The sequence below is a fragment of the Sus scrofa genome, chromosome 3 (assembly GCF_054392235.1).
Source record: "Sus scrofa isolate SSC_HxYL_T2T_F1_AM1 chromosome 3, Sscrofa_HxYL_maternal_Yorkshire_Landrace_v2.0, whole genome shotgun sequence".
Classification (NCBI taxonomy): Eukaryota; Metazoa; Chordata; class Mammalia; order Artiodactyla; family Suidae; genus Sus; species Sus scrofa.
This window is the reverse complement of record NC_139385.1, coordinates 28,407,108-28,423,507: the sequence shown is the minus strand read 5'-3', so window position 1 is coordinate 28,423,507 and position 16,400 is coordinate 28,407,108. Positions and strand designations below refer to the sequence as shown.

At 50.1% G+C, this 16,400-nt stretch overlaps 1 protein-coding gene across 19 annotated transcripts in view; it reads right to left on the bottom strand.

The window, feature by feature from the left end:
• Nucleotides 1-16,384, bottom strand: part of EARS2 (glutamyl-tRNA synthetase 2, mitochondrial) — a 28,930-nt gene extending 12,546 nt beyond the window's left edge. For 5 of the 19 annotated variants that reach the window (XR_014840555.1, XR_014840556.1, XR_014840553.1 and 2 more), the window contains exons 1-4: nucleotides 16,203-16,384; nucleotides 10,874-11,029; nucleotides 5,391-5,580; nucleotides 255-727 (exon numbers count right to left, since the gene is read on the bottom strand). Coding sequence is in view for 13 of the 19 variants with exons in the window: in XM_003130468.5 (XP_003130516.2) it covers nucleotides 255-727; nucleotides 5,391-5,580; nucleotides 10,874-11,029; nucleotides 16,203-16,341 (958 nt within the window). In the remaining 6 variants the exon portion in view is untranslated. Of the gene's footprint in view, nucleotides 1-254; nucleotides 728-5,390; nucleotides 5,581-7,366; nucleotides 7,496-10,873; nucleotides 11,304-11,984; nucleotides 12,269-13,939; nucleotides 13,985-14,756 lie in introns of those variants that run through there. The other 14 variants (XR_014840554.1, XM_085017321.1, XR_014840552.1 and 11 more) reach the window with 12 other exon arrangements.
• Nucleotides 16,385-16,400: the final 16 nt, after the last annotated feature.

The window sequence follows — 16,400 nt, the reverse complement described above, 5'->3', positions numbered from 1 at the left end:
CTCACGGCAACACTGGATCCTTAACCCACTGAGCGAGGCCAGGGATCGAACCCGAATCCTCATGGATACTAGTTGGATCTGTTGCCACTGTGCCATGAAGGGAACTCCCTCAATAACCATTTTTTTTAATGAGAGGAGGACCGCTCTGTAAGATCACACAGCTGGTAGGTGGCACAGCTGGGACTGAAGGCCAGCTGGCCTGAACCAAGGCTCACTGCTCCGGTCCCAGCAGGACCGCTCTGGGGAGTGGGTACCTGCAAACCCTGAGCCGCAGTTGGTGATGATGTCGAGCAGGGCATCGGGCAGGAAGCCAGTGGCGGCGAAATGCTCCAGGAAGATGTCCCCTTGCCTCTTGGACAGCTTGCTGCCATCCTTGTTGAGGAGCAGGGGCAGGTGGGCAAAGCGTGGGGGCTGCCAGCCCAGGGCCTGGTAGAGGAGCAGGTGCTTGGAGGTGGAGACCAGCCACTCGGAGCCCCGCAGCACGTGGCTGACGCCCATGTGGTGGTCGTCCACCACGCAGGCCAAGTGGTACGTGGGGAAGCCATCGCTCTTCAGGATGACCGGGTCCCCCTCCACGCTGGCCACTTCGTGCCGATTCCAGCCGTAAACCAAGTCCTGGAAGGCTGGCGCCTCCCCCTCCAGGCGGAAGCGGATGGCGGGCGTGGGGTCCTTGGCCAGCTTCTGGGCCACCTGGGCCTGGCTCAGAGTCCGGCACCGGTTGTCATACCTGTTGGGAAGCAGAGCAGCACAGGAACTAAGAGCACCAGTTAGGGCCACACCCACACCATGTGGAGGCTCCCAGGCTAGGGGTGGAATTGGAACTGTAGCCGCGGGCCTGTGCCACTGCCACAGCCGTACCGGATCCAGGCTGCATCTGCGACCCACACCACGGATCCTTAACCCACTGAATGAGGCCAGGGATCGAACCTGCATCCTCATGGTTCCTAGTCGGATTCGTCAACCACTGAGCCATGACGGGAACTCCATGTATTTATTATTATTATTTTCGTCTTTTTTTTGCCTTTTCTAGGGTCGCTTCCGGCAGCATAAGGAGGTTCCCAGGCTAGGGGTCCAATTGGAGCTGAGCTGCATCTGCAACCCACACCACAGCTCACGGCAACGCCGGATCCTTAACCCACTGAGCAAGGCTAGGGATTGAACCCACATCCTCATGGTTCCTAGTCAGATTCGTTAACCACTGCTCCATGACGGGAACTCCCACGTATTTTATTTTAAATTGGAATTACAAGGCTGGCTCCTAAATAACATGGTACAAATGCCAAATGGTAACTGAAGATATTAATTAAAAGCATGGTTTTGTTTACTTTTTTTGTTGGATAATTTTGACATGCGACAGTGTGTAAATTTAAGATGTACACCACGTCCCTTTGGTGTGGTTGCCACTGTAATGGTATTTATCACACTGCATACATATAGCACAATACTACTCCCTGTGTTCAATAAACTATACTTTAAATCCAAAAAAAAAAAAAAAAAAAAGCACTGGTGACAGGCATGAGTCCTATCTTTGTCTCTGATAACTGTATGACCTTGGGCAAGTCATTTAACTCTTTCAGCTGTTGCATCGGTCTTTTTTTTTTTTTTAACCTGCCCCGTGGCATATGGAGTCCCCAGGACAGGGATCAGATCCGAGCCACAGTTTTGATCTACACTGCTGCCACGGCCACGCGGGATCTTTAAACCCCATGTGCTGGGCCGGGGATCGAATCTGTGTCCTGGCGCTACAGAGACGCCACGGATCCCTGTGCGCTACAGCGGGAACTCCTGTTTCTTCAGTCCTGAACGAGGATAATGAGGTTACTGTATGGACACTGAAGTGAGATCCCATAGCCCAGCGGCCCCAGGTCGGGCTCCCTTCTTTCCTGCTGATGCGGAAATGTCCCATGTCACCCAAGGGGGTGAAGCACGAGTGGATCATGACTGGTGTCATCAACTGTGCAATCCTGTTCCCCTATGTCCCCTGACCCATCCAGACAGGACCAGGCTAGTCACTGACACTCAAAGAAAAGCACGCTTGGAAGGGAAGGGAAGATTAAGGTCCTGGGAAATGTTTCCTCCCCAGGTGAGAGTGAGAGCGAGCCCCAAGCTGCTGTGGCCCCTTTTAACTGATGGGCGAAGCAGGGGTGGCAAGGGAGGCAGAGAGAGGCCAAAAGAGACCACCCCCCCGCCCCCGGCTTCTCAAAGCAGCTGGTTTCACCCCAGAGTCCCCCATCTCCAGACATCTGCAGAATGAGAAGACGAATGTCCATGTGGGTGATGCTCTGGTTCCACAAAGGGTGGTCTGTGGACCCGCAGCATCCGCGGCACCTGGGAGCTTATGGAAAATGCAGCACCTCAGCCCCCGCCCCAGACCTGCTGAATCAGAAGGTACCTGTGAACTAGATCCCCGGGTGACTCTTTTTTTTTTTTTTGGCCATGCCCCTACCATGTAGAAGTTAAGTTCCTGGGCCAGGGATTTAACCTGCTCCACAGCAGCGACCCAAGCCGCTTCTGTGACCACACTGGATCTTTAACCCACTGAGCCACTAGGGAACTCCCCCAGGTGATTCTTCTGCACAATAAAGTATGAGAAGCTCTGACTGTCCTTTTAAAACGGAGTACTTTGGCAAGTACTCACTACTTCATCTCAATAGCATCCTGGAACACAAATTTAACACATGCAAGAACAGTCCTTGACACTGGCCTAAATATTCAAACATAAATCGAGGCACGGATTTCAGGACAGGGCATGAGTTTAATTTTAAAAAAACAATCTTCTGGGAGATCCTGTGGTGGTGCAGCGGAAATGAATCCGACTAGGAACCATGAGATTGCGGGTTTGATCCCTGGCCTTGCTCAGTGGGTTAGGGATCCGGCGTTGCCGTGAGCTGTGGTGTGGGTCGCAGATGCAGCTCAGATCTGGTGTTGCTGTGGCTCTGGCGTAGGCTGTAGCTCCAATTAGAGCCCTAGCCTGGGAACCTCCATATTCCATGGGTATGGCCCTAAAAAGCAAAAAATAAATAAATAAAAATAAAAAATAATCTTCTGTCCACGGGCAAGTAGAGCTTTTACGATTTAAAAAAAGAAAAGGCAGGTGTTCCCATTGTGGCTGAGTGGCAATGAACCCGACTGGTATCCATGAGGACGCGGGTTTGATCCCTGGCTTCGCTCAGTGGGTTAAGGATCTGCCGTTGCCGTGAGCTGTGCTGTAGGTCACAGATGAGGCTTGGATCCCATGTTGCTGTGGCTGTGACATCGGCTGGCAGCTCCAGCTCCAATTCGACCCCTAGCCTGGGAACTTCCATATGCTGTGGGTGCAGCCCTTAAAAAAAAAAAGAGAGAGGAAAAAAAAAGCAGAAGTTCCCTGGTGGCTCAGTGGGTTAAGGATCTGGTGTTGTCATTGCTATGGTGTGAGTGTGATCCCAGGCCTAGAAACCACCACAGGACGTGTGCCAAGAAAATTAAAATAAAAAAGAGAAACTTAAAAAATAAACAACAAGCCTCCCAAAACAAAGCTGCAGTGAATGTCGTGACCATGTACCAACATCCAAGCTCTTGTGCAAATAGTTCAATAAAATCAGAACTTGAACACTATAATACTAATGATAGTATAAGCCATAAAGGGCCACTAGAAGGTACCTATCAATGCTGCAAATTGAACCTGAAATTCCACATCTAGGGAGGTAATCCAAGAAACACGATGCAGCTGCACAAAACGACATATGCCAACACTGCTCATCCTTACTCCCTTATCTCTGTCAATCTTTTTTGTCGCTTTTCTCTTTTAGGGCCTCACCCATGGCATATAGGGAAGTTCCCAGGCTAGGGGCTGAATTGGAGCTGCAGCTGCCGGCCTCCGTCACAGCCACAGCCACTCTGGCAATGCCAGAGTGCCAACCACTGAAGGGGGCCAGGGATCAAACCCATGTCCTTGTGGATACTAGCTGGGTTCATGACTGCTGAGCCACAACGGGAACTTCCCACTCCCTATTTTTAATAACAAAAAATTAAAACTGGGAGTTCCTGTTGTGGCTCAGTGGTAACAAACCCAACCGGGATCCATGAGGCCCTGGGTTGGATCCCTGGCTTCGCTCCGTGGGTTAAGGCTCCCATGGGGTTTTTTTTGTTTTTTGTTTTGTCTTTTTGCCATTTCTAGGGCCGATCCTGCGGCATATGGAGGTTCCCAGGCTAGGGGTCCAATCAGAGCTACAACCGCCAGCCTACACCACAGCCACAGCAACACGGGATCCGAGCCGCGTCTGCAACCTACACCAGAGCTCATGGTAACGCCAGATCCTTAACCCACTGAGCGAGGCCAGGGATCAAACCCGCAACCTCATGGTTCCTAGTCAGATTCGTTAACCACTGAGCCATGATGGGAACTCCAAGGATCCCATGTTGCCGTGAGCTGTGGTGTAGGTCGGCAGCTGCAGCTCCGATTCGACCCCTAGCCTGGGAACTTCCATATGCCTCAAGTGTGGCCCTAGAAAGGATAAAGGGAAAAAAAAAAAAGGCGGAGGGACAGGACAAACCAAATAAATGAATAATTTTACGTGCCTGAGGCCCAAGGCGGCAGGCAGAGCTGATGTGGCTCTTGTGATCCCTGCCTGCTGGTGTTTCTGCCTTATGTCTTTGCTCTTGAGTGTGGGCTGCACCTAGTAACTTCCTCCTAAAGAACAGAGTGGGACACTGCGATGGTGTAAGGTCCCCAACTGAGGTGTGTGGACACGGCAGCTCCAACCTTCCTAGCTCCCTCCCGCCTTCTCCCTGGCTCACCCCGAGGAAGCCAGCTGCCGAGCTGTGAGCTACCCAGCAGAAAGGCCCACGAGGCGAGGAACAGACACCTCCAGGCAACAGCCTTGGACAGAGATGGAGGCAGATCTTGCGAGGGTCCAGCCCTGAGATAACCACAAGCCTGGCCAAGACGGTGAATCAGCTTTAAGAGAAACCCTGGGGCTAAGGAGCCAGTTAAGCTGGGCCCACACTCCTGACCCAAGAAACCCTGAGATAAGATGTTTGGGGGAGTTCCTGTGGTGGCGCAGTGGAAACGAATCCAACTAGGAACCTTGAGGTTGTGGGTTCGATCCCTGGCCTCGCTCAGTGGGTTAAGGAACCCACGTTGCTGTGAGCTGTGGTGGAGGTCGCAGACCCGGCTTGGATCCTGCGGGCTTGGATCCTACGTGGCTGTGGCTGTGGTGTAGGCTGGCAGCTGTAGCTCTGATTAGACCCCTAGCCTGGGAACCTCCATATGCCAGGAGTATGGCTTTAAAAGGACAAAAGACAAAAGACAAAAAAAAAAAAAAGATGTTTGGGGGTAATTTGTTATGCAGAAACAGCTAACCAACACACCCACCCCTGGGGAGGCACCCGTGCCAGGCTGGGGCTCTCACCGGGGCGTCTGATGGTTCCTCAGGGCCTCCCTCTTCAGCAGCTCCAGCCGCTGGGGTGAGCAGAAACACGGGTAGGCAGCGCCGCTCTTCAGCAGAGCTTCAGCGGCCTGGGCGTACAGTGAGAGCCGCTGAGATTGCAGGTAGGGCCCAGCAGGACCTCCCCGGCGGGGGCTCTCATCAGGGGGGATCCCTGGAACACAGGCAGAGAGAATAATCACCCCATGATAGCAACTATGACACATGCGGCACAGGTTCCCAGACACTGTTCTAAGCACCCAGCACGTATAACAAAGCATTTCACCCTCACAACAATCCGTGAGGCTGTTAACTCTTATAATTTCCCGTTTCCAGATGAAAAGTTAAAGCAGAGAGGTTAGGAGTTCCCGTAGTGGAAGAGTGGTTAACAAATCCGACTAGGAAGCATGAGGTTGCGGGTTCAATCCCTGCCCTCGATCAGTGGGTTAAGGATCCGGCATTGCCCTGAGCTGTGGTGTAGACTGCAGACTCGGCTCGGATCCTGCATTGCTGTGGCTGTGGCGTAGGCCGGCGGCTACAGCTCTGATTGGACCCCTAGACTGGGAACCTCCATGTGCCGTGGGAGCGGCCTTAAAAAAAGGCAAAAAGACAAAAAGACAAAAAAAAAACAAAAACAAAAAAAACAGAGAGGTTAACCCTCAAGGCCGCATAAGGTGGATAAGGACTCAGAGGGAGGTGCGTGCACCGGCTCCACAGTCTACACCCTCTGCTGCACAGCATCCTCTTCCTCCATCCTGGACCCGGGGAGGGAGGAACTAGCTCAGGCCTGGACCAGCAGCCCCAGGAGTAAGACACATAGTTCAGGGACAGCTTGTCAGGCCCCGTCTGGACCTCTGGCTCTGCCCCTGACTGGCTGTGACAAGCAATAGTGCCATGCGCCTGCCAGGCTGCTTTTACGTTTTGTGATCTCAAGGCTCAAAACCACCCGACCTGGTCAGTGCCGTGATCACTCCCATTCAGTAAAGGGGACAGTGGGGCACAGAGGGACTGTGTTAGGTCATCTGGCCAAGGACAAGGGGCAAAACTAGATTCAAAGCCAAGCCAGCTCTTAACCACTCGGTGGACTGCCTCTTTGCATTTCTGTCTTTTTTTTTTTTTTTTTTTTTTTTTTATTTAAGCGCCTCACCTCTGGCATATGGAGGTTCCCAGGCTAGGGGTCTCATCAGAGCTACAGCTGCCAGCCTACACCATAGCCACAGCAATGCCAGATCCGAGCCACATCTACGACCTACACCACAGCTCACGGCAACGGCGGGTCCTTAACCCACTGAGCAAGGCCAGGGATCGAACCCGCAACCTCATGGTTCTTAGTAGGATTCGTTAACCAGGGAGCCACGACAGGAACTCCCAGTATCTTTCTCTTGACAATCATCCCAAGGCTGGAATGAGACGGCCTGAGGGTCGGCTTGGTGCCCTCTCTGGCAGGTCTAAGCATTCAGGAGACCCTGGCTGCGGCAACCACTGGTACTGTCGATATTGGGATTTCTCTGTTTGTCACCTAACCCAGAGGGATGGAATCCCTTCCCCATCTATCCTTAATGTGTTTATCATTTGGAATTATCCAGGGTTTAAGAGCAACTCCACCAGGAGAACTGAAAACAGGTTCACATGAAAAATAGTATGTAAGGAGTTCCCACTGTGGCTCAGTGGGTTAAGAACCTGACATAGTCTCTGTGAGGATGCGGGTTGGTCCCTGGCCTCGCTCAGGGGGTTAAGGATCCAGCATTGCCACAAGCTATAGCATAGATCACAGATGTGGCTTGGATCCAGCCTTGCCATGGATGAGGCATAGGCTGGCAGCTGCACCTCCAATTTGGCCCTTAACCTGGGAACTTCCATATGCCACAAGTGTGGCTGTTTGGGATTAAAAAACAAAAAAGAGAGAGAAACAAAACACCAAAAAAAAAAAAAAAAAAGTATGTAAATGTTGTTTTACTCACTGTAGCTCAAAAGTAGAAACAATTCAGGGAGTTGCCGCTCAGCTGTAACTAACCCAACGAGGATCCATGAGGATGCAGGTTCGAGCCCTGGCCTTGCTCGGAGGGTTAAGGATCCAACATTGCCAAGACCTGTGGTGTAGGTCGAACGCATGGCTCAGATCCTGAGTTGCTGTGGCTGTGGCTGGCAACTATAGCGCCAATTCAACCCCCAGCCTGGAAACTTCCATATGCTGTGGGTATAGCCCTAAGAAGACAAAAAGTAAAATAAAATAAAAAACAACAAAGAAAGTGGAGCTTTAGGGGTACTTCGAGGCAAAAAGAATATTAAAATATTAAAAAACAAAACAAAATAAAACATGGAGTTTCCATCATGGTGCAGAGGAAACGAATCCCACTAGGAACCATGAGGTTGCAGGTTTGATCCCTGGCCTCGCTCAGTGGGTGAAGGATCCAGTGTTGCTGTGAGCTGTGGTGGAGGTCGCAGATGCGGCTGGAATCTGGCATTGCTGTGGCTCTGTTGTAGGCCGGCGGCTACAGCTCTGATTAGACCCCTAGCCTGGGAACCTCCATATGCCATGGGTGCGGCCCTAGAAAAGACAAAAAAATAAATAAATAAAATGGGTGACGTTGGGAACGGCAAGAGAATTTTTGTTCAGAAGGGTGCCCAGAGCCACAATGTAGAAAAGGGAGGTGAGCACAAGACTGGCCCAAACCTCCACCGTCTGTTTGGGCAGAAGACAGGTCAGCCTTCCGGACACACTTACACAGATGCCAACAAGAACAAAGGCATCACGTGGGGAGAGGTGACGCTGATGGAGCACTTGGAGAATCCCAAGAAGTACATCCCTGGAACGAAAATGATCTTTGCTGGCATTAAGAAGAAGGGAGAAGAAGATCCCGTCATGGCTCAGTGGTTCACGAATTCAACTAGGAACCATGAGGTTGTGGGTTCAATCCCTAGCCTTGCTCAGTGGGTTAAGGATCCAGCGTTGCTGTGAGCGGTGGTGTAGGTCACGGACAAGGCCTGGACCCCGAGGTGCTGTGGCTGTGGCTCTGGCGTAGGCCGGGGGCTACAGCTCTGATTAGACCCCTAGCCTGGGTACCTCCACGTGCCACAGGAGCGGCCCTAGAAAAGGCGAAAAGACAAAAAAACAAACAAAAACCAAAAAACACAGGACTGCATCTCAAAAAAGCTACTAATGAGTAAAAATCGACCACCGCCTTATTTATTACAAGACTGAAATGTCTCATGACTATACCGCATTTAGATTGATCTCATACACTGGAATTCAGATCACGTACAGCTGATGGAATGTTTTATGTTGGACGGTCCTGATTTAAATAAGATTGGTTGGTGGCTAACTGCATATGGTCAGCTTTCTGAATTTTAGCAGTAATTCCCGTTCCACAAGGACTATCACTGTTTTCCCCTTCTACAGAGATGATTCAACTGGAATGTGGAGAGTTAAACTCTTCAGGAAGATGGTGAATACCTTCTCAGAACCTATAGGAGATTGGTTTTATATTTAGATTTCTATAACTGGTCTTATTAAGATATTTAAATGCTGAAAAGATCCCTTCACCATCTCAGAGGACAGAGCAAGATGCACCCATGTTTCAAGTTGTGTTCACTAGCTTGTTAAACTGACAGTGCCCCTTCATCTTTTTGGTCTTAACTACGCCAATTTGATTAAAATTATCTGTATGTAAAATACTGCCTTGGGAGTTCCCGTTGTGGCGCAGTGTTTAACGAATCCGACTAGGAACCGTGAGGTTACGGGTTGAATCCCTGGCCTTGCTCAGTGGGTTAAGGATCCAGTGTTGCCGTGAGCTGTGGTGTAGGTCGAAGACATGGCTCGGATCCCGAGTTGCTATGGCTGTGGCGAGGGCCGGTGGCTGTGGTGTAGGCCGGTGGCTGCAGCTCCGATTGGACCCCTAGCCTGGGAACCTCCATGTGCTGTGGGAGCGGCCCAAGAAATAGCAAAAAAAGACAAAAAAAAAAGACAAAAAAAATAAATAAAATAGGGGAGCTAAACTGTCAGCACAGATTTGTAAATTATCTGTTCATAAAGGTTAAGAATGAAAAACAAAATCACAGATCAGGAAACAAAAACACCCCCCCCAAAAAAAACCCCACCTCAATCCTGAGTTTCTGCTATAAACTTCCATAACAGAGGACAGAAAGGAAATCAGTTTCTGCCCTTTAAGAACCCAGAGTTCAGTTAATCATTTACCTGAAATTAGAATACACAGTTTGGTGTTTCTGGCATTTTCCCTCGGGGAGCTTAACTAGTCATACCTGTTCTGACAGGTAGGCTGCTGTTGACCTGGGGAACACGCACGCTCCCTCACGTCCTCCCCGAGCTTAGGTGACCTTGGGATCAAACCTCCCATGAGAAGACTGGCCTCCGAGGCTATGCACATTTTTGGTGGACTCATACAATGTGGTTAAAAAAAAAAAAAAAAAAATCTGGGCTCAGATTTAACAGAGGGAAGTTGTCATCCAAAGCAAAGTAAAGGCGTTCCTGTCGAGGCTCAGTGGTGGCGAACCCAACTAGTAGCTGTGAGGATGCGGGTTCAATCCTTGGCCTCACTCAGTGGGTTAAGGATCCGGCATTGCTATGAGCTGCGGTGCAGGCTGGCAGCTACAGCTCCAATTCGACCCTCAGCCTGGGAACTTTCCAAATGCCATGGGTGCGTGCTAAAATGACTAAAAAGAAAAAGAAAAAACCCCCTTAAAAATCCTGGCATTCTGGTTCGTCCTGGAAACTAGGAGATATGACAAGCTGGGGCCAGGATTCCCACATGGGAAAAGGGGCTGGTGCTTTCTCTGGCTCACCGCGGCCTGAGAGACCCCGTTCCATCTTCCATCTGGCCTGCGTTTCCTGCCTGCACTCAGTTGGAAATGAGATTCTGAGATAAGAACAGGAATCTCTCCGATTTGACCCTTAGCCTGGGAACTTCCACATGCCATGGGTTCAACTCTAAAAAGAACTCTCCCCTCCCCTCAAAAAAAGAACAGGAATCTCAAAAAAAAAGAGCCTTGGGGCTTCTTTTTTTTTTTTTTGGTCTTTTTAGGGCCGCACCCATGGCATATGGAGGTTCCCAAGCTAGGGGTACAATCATAGCTACAGCTGCCAGCCTACCCCACAGCCACAGCCACACCAGATCCAAGCTGAGTCTGTAACCTACACCACAGCTCACAGCAATGCTGGATCCTTCACCCACTGAGCGGGGCCAGGGATCAAACCTGTGTCCTCATGGTTACTAGTCAGGTTCATTTCCACTGAGCCACAATGGGAACTCCCCCTGCCTTTTTTTTTTTTTTTTTGGCAGGGGTCTTCAGCATCTTTCCAGGCAGCACCTGCCACCCCAGGCAGCACAAACGGACCCATCTCCCCAGGGTCTTGGCATTCTCCACCCCGGGCCCCAAGGGAAGATCTCCAGGCTCCTGTTCCTGCTCCCTGCGTCTTCCCTGGAGAAGGGTCCTTTCCCTGCCAGCCTCACCTGCCCATTCCAGCATGTCCTCGATATTCTCTGCTGCTCCAGGCACAAGGCGGGTCTGATCCGTGTCTTCCAGCCTCAGGATGAAGCTCCCTCCGTGCTTCTTGGCAAAGATGTAGTTATATAGGGCAGTGCGGAGGCCGCCCAGGTGCAAGAAGCCTGGCAGAAGAACAGAATAGCTCAGATCAGGTTGGGGAAGAAGAGCTGACCGGCCTCAGCTGAGGGGCAAGTAAGCTCAGCTCATGGCAAAAGGCAGGGCCCAGGAAATGGCCATCCTAGGAGTTCCCCTTGTGGCTCAGTGGGTTAAGAACCCAACTGGTATCCATGAGGATGCAGGTTCAATCCCTGGCCTCGTTCAGTGGGTTAAGGATCCAGCACTGTCATGAGCTGTGGTGGAGGTCTCAGACTCAGCTCGGATCCCGAGTTGCTGTGGCTGTGGTGTAGGCCAGCAGCTGTAGCTCCTATTCAGTCTCTAGCCTGGGAACCTCCATATGCAGCCCTAAGAAGACACACACACACACACACACACACACACACAGAAATGGCCAGCCCTGTGCCATCTTTCCAGCCAGCACCAATCAGGCTGCCACAGGAAAGGACTGGGGGTGGTAGACTCATTTACACTCATTCGGGAAGTGGAGGGTCACCTGAGTTTTGGAGCATGTTACTTTGTAAAAAGGCTCTGATTCTCCCCAACGACCCTGGTCATTCTACTTTGAGATGTGCCTTAAGGCCGAATTTCTTGTCTCTCCCTTTTTGTTTTTTTTAGGGTCACACCTAAACCCCATTTGGTCTTTTCCTACAAATCAGCAAGGAAATGGGAATTACAATCATAACAGGAGTTCCCTGGTGGCTCGGTGGGTTAAGGATCCAGTGTTGTCACTGCTGTGGCTTGGATTTGATCCCTGATCTGGGAACTTTGGCATGCTGCAGGCACGGGGGGGAAGCCTCCGAGGCATATGGAGGTTCCCAGGCTAGGGGTGCAACTGGAGCTACAGCTGCTGGCCTACACCACAGCCACAGCAATGCCAGATCTGAGCCATGTCTGGGACCTACACCACAGCTCGCGGCAACACCAGATCCTTAACCCACTGAGTGACGCCAGGGATTGAACCCAAGTCCTCATGGATGCTAGCTGGGTTTGTTAACCATTGAGCCACAAGGGGAACTCCAAGGCCGAATTTCACCCAAGGAATAAGCACATGGTTTTCACTGACGCTACATCACACGTGGATTTAATTTATGCAAATTCAATGAATTGCTTGAGGGAAAAAAAAATCACAAATTTAAGTTAGTGTGAAGTTACATTTTGCACATACCCTCTACGCACTGTATCTGACTATCCACATCAGACATTTTTTTTTTTTTTGGTCTTTTTTTTTGCTATTTATTGGGCCGCTCCCACGGCATATGGACGTTCCCAGGCTAGGGGTCGAATCGGAGCTGTAGCCACCGGCCTACGCCAGAGCCACAGCCACAGCCACACAGGATCCAAGCCATGTCTGCAACTTATACCACAGCTCACGGCAACGCTGGATCGTTAACCCACTGTGCAAGGGCAGGGACCGAACCCGCAACCTCATGGTTCCTAGTCCGATTCATTAACCACTGTGCCACGACGGGAACTCCCAGACATTTTTTTTGGGGGGGGGGTGATCTTTATTTTTTTTTAGGGCCGCACCTGTGGCACATGTAAGTTCCCAGGCTAGGGGTGGAATCGGAGCTGCAGATGCTGGCCTAGACCACGGCCACAGCAATGCCTGATCCTTAACCCACTGAGGCTGGGGACTGAACACGCAGAAGATACTAGTCGGGTTCTTAACCTGCTGAGCTACAACAGGAACTCGCACATCAGATGTTTTGAATGTCGCCTACTTAACATTTCAAGCGATGGCTTTAGATATTAACGGAAAGTAATATTCGACCACACTGTATTTCTCTTTACCCAAGTTTAAACCTTTTTTGTTTGTTTGGCTGAGCCTGCAGCACGTGGGAGTTCCTGGTCCAGGGACCGAACCTTTACCGTGGTAGCCACCTGAGCCACAGCAGTGATGATGCCAGATCCTTAACCCACTGTGCCACCAGAGAACTCCCTACCCAAGTTTAAGCCCTTAAGATTTCACTTTTTCATCATTTCTGACAGAAAAGTTGAAGTGAACTGTTTTCCCCAGGCTGCCATCCCCCTACTACCCCCCACCTTCTCTGATCCAGGCCACAATCCTGTCTCCACAATGAATGAGCTCATCTGCCTCTCCAGGGACAGAAGGCAGCATGGGACAGGAACCACTCCTCTGAGGTCAGGCAGACTCCAGCTCAACAGTGATTATGTGTGTGACTTTCCTCTAGTTATTGCAAGATCACCACAAAACCAGAGGTCCCCAAGACAGAAGACAGGGGTCTAGTCATTGAAAGCAGGACGTCGTCCATCAAATAGACCTGGATTCAAATTCTGCATCCACCATTTACTAGTTGCTACCTCTGGGGCACTGGATTTTTGTGAGCTTCAAATTTCCTAATGTGTTAAGATTAAAAACAAAAACAGACACATTCCTTGCAAGGGTGCTATGAGGCACAGGGCTGACCATAGTACATGATTCAATTAATTTCAGCTCCTGTTACGATCTATGTTGCTTGATAATTCTTCTAACTATAGTCGACAGCCTTGCCCATTTGGGCTTTTCCTACAAATCAGCAAGGAAATGGGAATTACAATCATAACAGGAGTTCCCTGGTGGCTCGGTGGGTTAAGGACCCAGCGTTGTCACAGCTGTGGGTTGGGTTTGGTCCCTGGTCTGGGAACTTCTGCATGCTGCAGTCACAGGGGGGAAAAATCATTGTAACAGACACTTTTGTTTATTCAGTGCTTTCTATGAGTGCCAGACCCCACCAAGTGCCTCAGCTGCATGAGCTCAAACCAGGAGGCAGGTACTATTACCAGCACTGTTTGACTGACGGCAAAACGCAGGGGTTCAGAGAGGTTAAATAATTTGCCCAAGTCACACAGAGAAGAAGTGGTAAAGCCAGAAATCGGGCCCACACAATCTCAGGCCTTGGTACCCAAACTGATACCTGTTCGCATGCTGTTGGCAGTTCACAACCAAGTAAGTACAGCAACTGAAAGTAAAAGTTTAGCTGTAGGTCAATTATAGCTCAATAAAACCAAAAGAAAAAAAAAAAGAATGTCAATGTTTAGAAACTAATAGCATTTTTTTTTTTTTTAAATGGCTGAACCCATGGCATTTGGAAGTTCCCGGGCCGGGCTGCAATAACGGATCCTTTAACCCATTGCAACAGGCTGGGGATGGAACCCTCAACTCTGCAGCAACCTGAGCCACTGCAGTCAGATCCTTAACCCACTGTGCCATAGTGGGAACTTGTAGAAACGAATAGCAGTTTGACAGAATAATTTTATATCTGCTGAATCTGATAAAAAGAAATAATTCCATTTTTTTTCATCTTTTAAGTGCTTCCTTTTTCTAGTAGTTTCTTTATATTGATTTTATAAAAGTATTAATCCTTAATTGACTAGAAATCAGAAACAAGTCCTTTCACTAGGAGTAGAAGCACACTCTACACTACACTGCCTGTCAAGAAAGATCCTTGGAGTTCCCGTCTTGGAGCAGTGGTTAACGAATCCGACCAGGAACCATGAGGTTGCGGGCTCAGTCCCTGCCCTTGCTCAGTGGGTTAACGATCTGGAGTTGCGGTGAGCTGCGGTGTAGGTTGCAGACGCGGCTCGGATCCCGCGTTGCTGTGGCTCTGGCGTAGGCTGGTGGCTACCGCTCCGATTCGACCCCTAGCCTGGGAACGTCCATATGCCGTGGGAGCGGCCCAAGAAATAGCAAAAAAAAAAAAGAAAGATCCTTGTCAGAGTTCTCCTTGTGGCTCAGCAGGTTAAGAACCTGCCACCATAGTGTCGGTGAGGAGACAGGACACTCAGTGGGTTAAGGATCCAGCATTGTTGCAAGCTGCGGCATAGGTGACAGATGGGGCTCAGGTCCAGCCTTGCTAGGCCTGTGGCATAGGCCTGCAGCCGCAGCTCTGATTCGACCCCTTGTCCAGGAACTTGCATATGCTGCAAGTGAGGCCCAAGAAAGAAAGAAAGAAAGAAAGAAAGAAAGGAAGGAAGAAAGGAAGAAAGAAAGGAAGAAAGAAAGGAAGGAAGGAAGAAAGGAAGGAAGAAAGAAAGGAAGGAAGGAAGAAAGGAAGAAAGGAAGGAAGAAAGGAAGGAAGGAAGGAAGAAAGGAAGGAAGGAAGGAAGAAAGGAAGGAAGGAAGGAAGGAAGAAGGAAGAAAGGAAGGAAGGAAGGAAGGAAGGAAGGAAGAAGGAAGGAAGGAAGGAAGGAAGGAAGGAAGAAAGAAAGGAAGGAAGGAAGGAAGAAAGGAAGAAAGAAAGGAAGGAAGGAAGGAAGAAAGGAAGAAAGGAAGGAAGAAAGGAAGAAAGAAAGGAAGAAAGGAAGGAAGGAAGGAAGAAAGAAAAGAAAGAAAGGAAGAAAAGAAAGAAAGAAAAGAAAGAAAGAAAGAAAGAAAAGAAAGAAAGAAAAGAAAGAAAGAAAGAAAAGAAAGATCCTTGTTACCCTATGCAGCTGGGATCTTGCCACAAAGGTAGCTTTGTGACCCAGAGGTTCAGAATGAGAGGTTCTCCGGATGTAAAGGGGGCAGGAGGTAGCCTCAAAGAGAAAAGAATTTGGGGCACTGGTGGGGAGCCCCTGACAAGATCTCCACCAGGATATACAATGGACCCCTGCCTCACTCTCCGGTTTACCAGGTCCCAACACTAACCACAGGACCTTTGTAACTCCTATTTCCTTTGCCCAGAAGATTCCTTCTACAGGCTTCACACACCCCGCTCTTTCTTGTCCTTTGGTTATCAATCTTACGTCGCCTCCTCAGTAGGGCATTCTTGAGCATCCTACTAACCCTCAGTCTCCTACCCCGCTTCATTTCCCTCATGGTACACAAGAATGTTTAAAACTACCATTATTTTTATACGTGTTTGATGGGGCCAACTACAGTGCAGGCTTCTTGGGAGCAGGGGCCCTTCTTTCTCGATGACCTCTGTATTCCAGAGCCTAGAACAGTTTCTACTTAATACACATTTATTGAGTACGCAAAAGAAGAAAGGGACGGAAACAAAAGGTGCACTACAACAAACCCGAAAGTCCTGGCAACACGAAAAACTTCCGCTCCTAAATCTGTTTCTGCTTCTGTAAAACGAGATCGTACGTCCCGCCCAGTCTGACTCCACCGGAAGGGATTCGTTTGGGAACGTGGGTTGGGGGGCAATAGATCCTGTGGGCCTCGGCCTGCGGCGTCACGGCCGATAAGGTTACCTGTGGGGCTGGGGGCGAATCGCACTCGCACCGCAGCCCCGGGATCGCTGCTCAGGTTGGCCTCGCACCCTCCCAAGGGGCGGCCCAAGGCCGCCAGGTGCCTCCCGGGCTGCAGCAGCCTCTTCACGAGCACCGCCATGTGGGGTGGAATCGCACACGTGGGCTTCCCTGTGCATCACTTCCGGGGGCTTCTTCCAG